This window comes from Gallinula chloropus (genome assembly GCF_964237585.1).
Source record: "Gallinula chloropus genome assembly, chromosome: 4".
NCBI lineage: Eukaryota > Metazoa > Chordata > Aves > Gruiformes > Rallidae > Gallinula > Gallinula chloropus.
In genome coordinates this window covers 69,528,257-69,536,406 of record NC_140088.1, presented here as the reverse complement: position 1 = coordinate 69,536,406, position 8,150 = coordinate 69,528,257, and the positions used below count along the sequence as shown (strand labels likewise).

The 8,150-nt window shown below is 50.9% G+C and overlaps 1 protein-coding gene across 1 annotated transcript; it reads left to right on the top strand.

Moving 5' to 3' along the window:
- Window positions 1-1,793: 1,793 nt before the first annotated feature.
- On the top strand, window positions 1,794-8,049 carry LAMTOR3 (late endosomal/lysosomal adaptor, MAPK and MTOR activator 3). Its single transcript, XM_084264046.1, has 7 exons — window positions 1,794-1,865; window positions 2,122-2,169; window positions 2,417-2,451; window positions 3,206-3,264; window positions 4,004-4,137; window positions 5,689-5,752; window positions 6,188-8,049. Exons 2-7 carry the CDS (start codon window positions 2,161-2,163, stop codon window positions 6,259-6,261), a joined length of 375 nt encoding a protein of 124 aa, XP_084120172.1. The 5' UTR covers window positions 1,794-1,865; window positions 2,122-2,160; the 3' UTR covers window positions 6,262-8,049.
- The last annotated feature ends 101 nt before the right edge of the window (window positions 8,050-8,150 follow it).

Below are 8,150 nucleotides of genomic sequence, written 5' to 3'. Positions count from 1 at the left end.
CCTAGGGAGCTGCTTTGGCAGGGGGGGTTGGACCCGATGATCTCTCGAGGTCCCTTCCAACCCCTACAATTCCATGATTCTTTGATTCTTGACTTCTCCTTTAAAAGAGCGAGCAGGAAAGTCCTACAAAAATTGAGAAATCTTGGCATGGCAGTGACAGCGTAATGAAAAGGGAGATGATTTGCATCTGCTGAAATACAGCATCAGTACGTGTTCTATTTATGGAGCATCCTGAGTCACAAGCCAGTTCAGCGTTCGTATCTGATGAACATTTTCCTACAAGTTCTCTATTGATGTAAAACAAGATTAAATTTGAATTTTTAAACTTTTTTTTTAAAGCCCTCTTGATTCTTTCACAAGTTTCCAAGAAAAGGTAGAACATTATAGTCCGTGAAATGTAACAGATGCATTAAGTAGACAGCAGAGTCAACTTTATATACTTTTTAAATATAATTTTGTAGGGAATGCTGGAAAAGAATTAAAGCAAGAGGGCAAGAGTATGTTTTGTCCCATATTTGCAATGTGATGGCAGTACTTTGGGGAGCAAAGAGTGCAAACATAATAAATATATATATAGGAAAGAAATATGCCACGATAAACCCTCCTCCCTATACTTCTCCTGGATAATTGTGAGACTTCTCAGTCTGGCAGGAACTATGTCCAAGCATCAGGGTTCTCCAGTTTGTTAGGAATAATATTAGACTGCAGTGTTTAGTTATGTTGTTATCCTTCATGCAGAACATACTTTTCCCATCGGTGCTGCTTTGCTCCCTGTGTGGAAAGGCTGTTGTTGGAACTGGACGTTAACTATTACAGTAGAGGAGCCATCTCGCTCAGCTGTCAGCCACATTCAACACAACAGGGGAACAAGTAAAATCCATTGTTGGGCATCACACCTGCACACTGATAAAAGCAAGCTGCATTTTAAAATGGTTTTACTGCTTGTTAGGGAATATTGTAATGAACGAGTGGACCTGGCTTGTCTCAGGTAGTGTTTTCAAAACGGTCTCACAAGCGCACACGAGAGTTTTATGGGTCAGCTCCTCACCCCATGGCTGCACTGGCGTGGCTTGGACTGGGGAGGAGCTGAGGGCTCTGGACGCTCAAACAGACTTGCCCTGTTGGATGAGCATTTATTCCCTCTGCTGTTTGCGGAAAACGTGGCTCATCTCTGGTTGCGTTGGGCCTTGTTAAAACCCCACCAGCCCTACGCGCTGAGACGTGCCCCACTTGCAGCTCAGCATCTTTGCTGCCTTTTGCGTGTGTGTGAGGGGCTTTTGGGTTGGTTTTGGTTTTCCCCATATAAAGTCCAGTACTGGCATCTAAGCAAAGCCTTCAGGTCCCGTGAGAGCTCAGCGTGTGGCGGCTCCGTGCCAGAGCAGGCTGGGCATGGTTGGGCCGGGGCGGCTTAGACCCGCCCCCCCGGCCAGTGCCCAGCGTTGCGGGACCCGACGTGAAAACCGGAATCCCCGTCCTCACACTGGGGGCACCCGCTGGGTGAGGGGATCTCTCTTGTCTCTTCATCTTAATCGCCAGCTGGTGGGCCGGCGGCTCCACGGGCCCGAACCACGAGTGCGGGAGCGCCGGCGGGAAACGCTGTGACCCCCCCACTGGACCCAACCACCCCGCTCTGAGCGCTGCCGCCGTTTCTTGGCCAGAGCCCCCAGCCGTAGCTGCACAAGCTCGGGGGCCGCCAGCGGGGCCAATCCGGTGCCGCCGGGGCGGGGAAAAGCTTCCGGGTTCCGGAGGGTGTTTGCGCTGTCATGTGATAGAGGCTTAAAGGGGAAGCGGCGGCCCCGGCGGAGAGTGCGGGTGGGTGCCGGGGGCAGCGGCAGCGGCAGCGGCAGCGCCGGCCGCGCGGACAGGTAGGATAGGGCAGGGCAGGGCGGGGCAGCGCGGCGCCGCCCCCCACCCTCTCCCCCCCTCCCCCGGTGCGACGGTGCTCTCGGCCCAACCGGTCTCCCTTCGGCGGGGGGTGGCGGGCGGCCTCTGTCATGGCAGCGGGGTGGGGGGAGGTGGCTGGGCCTCGGGGAGGCAGCGGCCTGCCCGTCGCTGCCCTCCGTCAAAGCGGGGGTCGCTCCCGCCGCGCCGCGGATGACCAGACGCCCTCTCATCTCGCAGGCCCGCGGAGGTGGCGGCAGCGCCGGCGGGTCCCCAGCCATGGCCGACGTAAGTGCGGCTCCGCGGGGCGGGTGGGGTGCGGGCGGCGGCTCGGCTGGGGCCTGGTGGGGGCGTCGGGCCGGGTACGCCCTGGCCGGCGAGGGCGGGGAGGGGGCCGGGACCTTGCGGGAAGGAAGAGCCACCCCGGAGCGGGCGGCGGGGCTGCGCTTGGGCCCGTGGGGGGAGCGGGGTGCAGGGCGGCTCTTCCGCCCAGTTCTGGGGAAGAAAGTAACGTGCCGCCCGTCTCTGCCCCCAGGACCTGAAGAGGTTTCTGTACAAGAAGCTGCCGAGGTAACTGCCGCGGCGGGCGGGCGGGCGCTGGGTGCGGGCTCCGCGGTAGCCGGAGCGGTGCCCGGGCGGGCGGGGTGTGCGGGCGGCGGGGCTGGTTGCGGAGTCGCTTTCGGATCGGAGGGCGGCTCCGCGAAGCCTGCCTGGGTGCGGGGAGCCGCCGGTCGCCGGCTCCTTTCCCCGCGAGAGGCCCGCAGCCAGCCCGGTGCTGCCGTCGCGCTGTTAAACGGGCGGGAGGTGCCGTAGGGCGAAGGCACCTTAACCCTTGGTTCGCGCGCCCCGAAAGCGGCGAGCCCATCGTGCCGTCACGAGGAGCGGGACGAACCATTCCTCGTGACTCGGCTGCTCCGTCCGTGTGGCTCCCCGGCCGGTAGCTGCCGGTTGCTGGCAGCGTCGAGCAGCTGCCGCCCGAGGTAACGTGCGGCACGGCGAAACGGGCACCGCTCCAGCAGGGACAAGCACGCAGCGAGCTCTGGCTGGGCTGCCAGGACGTGGTTAGTGGTGTCGGCCCTCTCCCCCCTTCCCCACCCCACCCCCCCCGCAGTTTTCTGTGGTTTCCTTTTGTCTTTCCAATCCTGCCGCTCCAGGAGTCCACCCGCACAAACCGGAGCGAGTCTGTCTCAGTGGCGTGTTGGGTTCGTGGGGACACTGGGCTTTACATGTTCTCCTCGTCCTTGAGCATCTCTTCAGGAAAAAAGATCTCTGCCTGTAATGGCTGTGTTTGTAAAAGGCTGTCTCTTCTTGGTTTGTTTTCCAGTGTTGAAGGTCTTCATGCTATTGTAGTCTCAGACAGAGATGGCGTGCCGGTTATCAAAGGTAACTGCAACTGGAATCCTGATTGAACAGACAGGAATGGAAAAGTAAAGCAGAATCTTCTCCTGTTACACCTGGTACCTGAATAGGCAAAACTGAAGAATTGCATTAGATTTGCGTGTCACGTTCAAGAGTTGGTTATGTACCTCTTGAAAGTTACCCCTTTGTGTGTGTGTGTGTGCAGTGCCCTCAGTAATTGTAGGTCACAGGAGCTTTACTTGGTGAAGGGGGTTAAGGTGGTGTAAGGTGTATGTATCTTCAACCAGGATGATATGAAGTACTAGAGAGTGTATTGGTGGTTTGTTGACTTGGCTGGTCTGTGCTTAGAAGAAATTTCATCCGACTTTTACACACATTACTTATTTTTTTCTTGCTTTTTGGCCCTGTGCTTTTTAAATCCTGTCTCTGCAGTCTAAGATGTTTTTATGTTGTGGGTAAGCTAATTTAAGAGTACTGAAGAGTGCCAGTGACTAGTTCGAAGGCTGGAATTGGTACAGATGGTGAGGGACATAGACCCAAAGTGATGTCAGGAGAGGCTGTGCACTGTAAAAGGAAAAGACTGTTTCTTAGGCGTGCTGGGGAGGACACTGCTATAATGAGCACTGGTCATGTACAGCATATTAAATGATGTAGTGCTCCTGTACTTGTTGCAGGTGTGTCACGTGTTCCCCACCGTAGATGAGGAGCTGTGATGCAGTCAAAGGTGCCATGTCAAAATAAGGATTTCCTTGTTTTGTTCCAGTTGCCAATGATAATGCTCCAGAACATGCACTGCGACCTGGCTTTCTGTCCACCTTTGCCCTTGCCACAGATCAGGGCAGCAAACTAGGACTTTCTAAAAACAAAAGTATCATCTGCTACTACAATACATACCAGGTGAGTAACCTCGGTGTGGCCTGTTCTCTGTGACCAGAGCTGTTCCTGAGCCAGAGAGATGGGATTTAAACTCTGCTAGATTTCCACTTGGCTGCTATTGAAGTATTTCTGGTTTATTTCTCATACTGGTTAAATGGCTGTCATAGTTTAACCCCTCAGGCAGCTAAAACAACTGCACAGCTACTTGCTCAGTTCCCACTCCAGTGGGATGGGGGAGAGAATCAGAAGGATTGAGATACTAGGGAAGAGAATAATAGTAGAATATACAGAACAGGTGATTGCACAGCATGATTTCTCACCCCTGCAGACCAATGCCCAACCAGTTTTCAAGCAGCTATCATGCCTCTGGCCAGCTTCTCCTACGCTGCATGCTGAACATGATGTCATATGGTATGAAACGCCTCTTTGGCCAGGTTGAATCAGCTGTCCTGGCTGTGGTCTCCCAGCTTCTTGTGCAACCTCCACCTCCTTGCTGGTAGGTTGGGGTGAGAAGCTGAAAAATCCTTGACCTAGAGTAAACACAGCCTAGCAACACCTAAAACATCGTGCTGTTATCAATGTTACTCTCCCCCTAAATCCAAGCTACAGCACCAGCTGCTAGGATGAAAATTAACTCTATCCCAGCCGAAACCAGGACAGTGAGCCAAACCGAACTCTTGCACTGTCTGTTAAGCTTCTCTTATATTTCTCAAAAGTGAGATTCACTGGTTGATGTTTCTTTCCCTGAACAGGTAGTAATCAGGAATTTGCAGCAGGTGCTGCTCACGTGAGCTTCGGAATCTGTTGAAAAGGGCTTTTGTGCTCTTTTACAAGCAGCATTTGTTTATAATCATGCCACCCAGATTTAAAAAGGCACATGCAGTCTACTTCATAGCTAGTCTTGCTGCCAGTATGACTCTGAGGGAGCTTAGAAAGCTTTGAAATACTGCTCATGAGGTTGTGTGGGGTTTTTTTATAAACCTAGTTACTTGTGTCCTGAAATCCATCAGCTACTGAGTTTCTGCTCCTCAAGTTCTGGTGGTCTCAGCAGCTGTTTATTGTGAGCGGCAGTAAACTGGCCAACTGTTTAGCCTACAGTATCTAGCTTTGTTTGGAAAAATAAATGTGTGAATAGGGTAGTTTATGCACATGGAGTAAATTGCTTTGATTCTCTTGATGCTAGTAGCTTGTGCTTGAGATTCCAGTTCCGTGTTAACAGAGGAGAAACTGTAAAATACTGTCCAATGTATAGCAGTAATAAACCTGCCTACTCTCATGTTACTGTTGGAATATGGTCTGCAGGTGCTCCACGGGGCTGGCAGCAGAGTTAGTTTTCAGGTGGATAATGGTGTGGCACACTGGAGGGAGGGAAACACCAGACTTTCCACTTGCAGCTCCTTGCACTGTCACGTCAGTTCTGTGGTCATTTTAAACTATGAACCTTAAGCAATAGAGCCTCAAGACTTCAGTGTATCTTTCTCCTGCTTGTCCTTTAAACTGAGGAGGCTGCTTGTTTCAGGAAGATGATGTGGCAGAGCTGCTGGCTGAACACTGTTCTCTCCCTCCTTGCAGGTGGTGCAGTTCAATCGCTTACCTTTGGTAGTAAGTTTCATTGCAAGCAGCAATGCCAATACCGGTAGGTCTTTGTGTATTTTAAATATTGAAGTGTCTCAAGGCCCAAGTGTCTTAAATAACTGAACATAAATTACTCTATTTCAGTTACATTACCCCAGCTCTGTGGGGTGGGGAAGTCCTTCAGCAGGGCACCTGGCCTTGCTCATGGATGTGTTGGCAGCAAAGGAGATTTAATTCTTGCACAGCTGTTTGGGCCTCAGCAGTGGTGCAGTGCTGGAGGCAAGCAGTGGCAGCAGGGAGAGCTGTGCGATACAGCTGCTGGCCCCCTGCCTGGGGGGCTGCCTGCTGTTCCTGTGGGGACTCAGCAGCTCAAATGAAGAGTTCCGTGTTTTGGAAAATGTAGCATGGGACTTGGAAGTGGGAGGGAGTGCGGGGTCGGGGAGAGCTTTTCAGTTATGTCATTTGATGGGATGTTTTGTGTCTTCTCTCTTTCCAGGGTTGATCGTAAGTTTAGAGAAGGAGCTCACACCCCTGTTTGAAGAACTGAGGCAGGTGGTTGAAGTTTCTTAACCTGATGGTACAGCCGGAGTGCAGCATCCCTCTGCAGCCCAGTGGACAAAAAGATTCAATAATCCTCAGTCAAATAACATGTCTCGGAAGAAATACCAGGGCTCCTTAGAATACTAAGTAAGAGTAAATTGTACATAGTACTGAATCTGAAATGATCTACTAGTGTGTTGTAGATGGATGTTACTTTAGGCCATGCTTCTTGTATTGTGCAGTACTGGAGAGACCACCAGAATAGCTCCCATGGAGTTTAGCTCAGCCAGCTGAGCCAGGGCGGCATGATGCTCTTGGCACAAACGAGTAACCCGCAGATCTCTTGCTTTACAGGGAACCGGGCACGCTGTGGGGTTTATCCTCAGGCCAGCTACTGCTATGTGTTGGAAAGCAGATCAGTTGTGTAGTGTTATCAGAGATGTGGTTGAAAGAGTATTGTGAGAGGAAGTTTACTAGCAGTGATGTGTCAGTACAATCAATAAATATCCCAGCTTTCTTAGGTGGGTGATACTTTGGCAAGGGAACGCTACTCATCTGGATGCTAGCTGCATCCAGCTTCCACTAAGAAAGCTATTTCTATGAAAGCTCTTGCTTTAGGGATTTTCCTGATGCCCAGATAAAAGCACCCCAACAGCATCTCACTTCTTCACGGGGGGGTTGCGTAATATGGTTGTGAAGATCTCATGTCTCATAGTCTTTGTGTGGGTTCATCACTGGTGACACTCTCAGCTCATTTTCCCATAGGTTTTCCTAAGTAAATACAAATAAAATGCAGTATTTTTAAATGACAGAGCCTGGTCCACTCTTCTGTTGCACCGTAATACTCTACAGTACATCAGCTTTCTTTGTGGAGAGAACAGGTTTCTTAGTTTTCAGCTGGATCTATTACATTTACAAATAATTAACCAGTGTGTGTCTGGATGGGGTGGCATGGAGTCCTGTGTCCATTTGGAGATGCAGAGTTTAGTGCTGACTGACTTCCTGATCCATCCTTTGCTCTTGGCTGCCCCGCCCCTCTGTGCTGTTCCCCTTATGATGAGCCCAGTGTAGACTTCCAGTGCTAAAGCCAAGTGCTGCTAGTCGAAGGTAGAGCTCTTGGCAGGCCTCTGCCCCCTCACTGATACCTTGTTCACCAACAGCATCAGGCAGGGTGGGGGGAAGTGCTGGTGCTGGAACCGAGGAGAGGGAATTCTTGGCTTAAAAGCACTCTCAGAAATGAAAAATTGTCGCTCAACCCTCTTCTGTTCAAACTGAGCTCCCAACTTGAGCTTTCTGTTGCTGGGCATTACAGAAGCAGCTGGAAGCAAAGCCCCAAGGCATCAGCATTTCTGGCAAAAAGCATTCCTGTCCCACCTTGCTGTTAGCTGCTGTTCAACTGGTCTGGCTGTGGCTCCGCTTCCTAGGCTGGCTTCAGTTTGTGACACCGGGTGCTGAACTTGCCTGTAATGTTTTGTAGCACAGGCTGTTCATGTGAGAAAGGGATAGTTGCTTTTGTGTGACACTTCAGGCTCCGTTTTCCAGCCACTTACACAGAACAGTGATGCTGCTAGAGAATATTCTTTCCTCTTATGTTGCCTCTGTCTCACAAACTCATGGAAGCTTTTTAACTAAATGGGAGATGCCTGTCTGTTAAACCACTTCTTTAAGGGAGAAAGGAAGGCAAAGCTTTAACCATACAGTACAGGAATAGAGGACTTGGATAGTTTTATAATGACATTTTATTCAGAAAAATCTGTATAAAAATATTTACAAATATTTTTAATTAAGTTGAAATAAAATGCTATTCCTATGTCCACATCTAGGTTTTCTTTTTTCCTACAGTATGTTTTCCCCTCCTCAGCCTTCTCACAGCAAAGGCATCTCCTGAGAACCAATCAGTGGTGCGAGCAACACCAAGC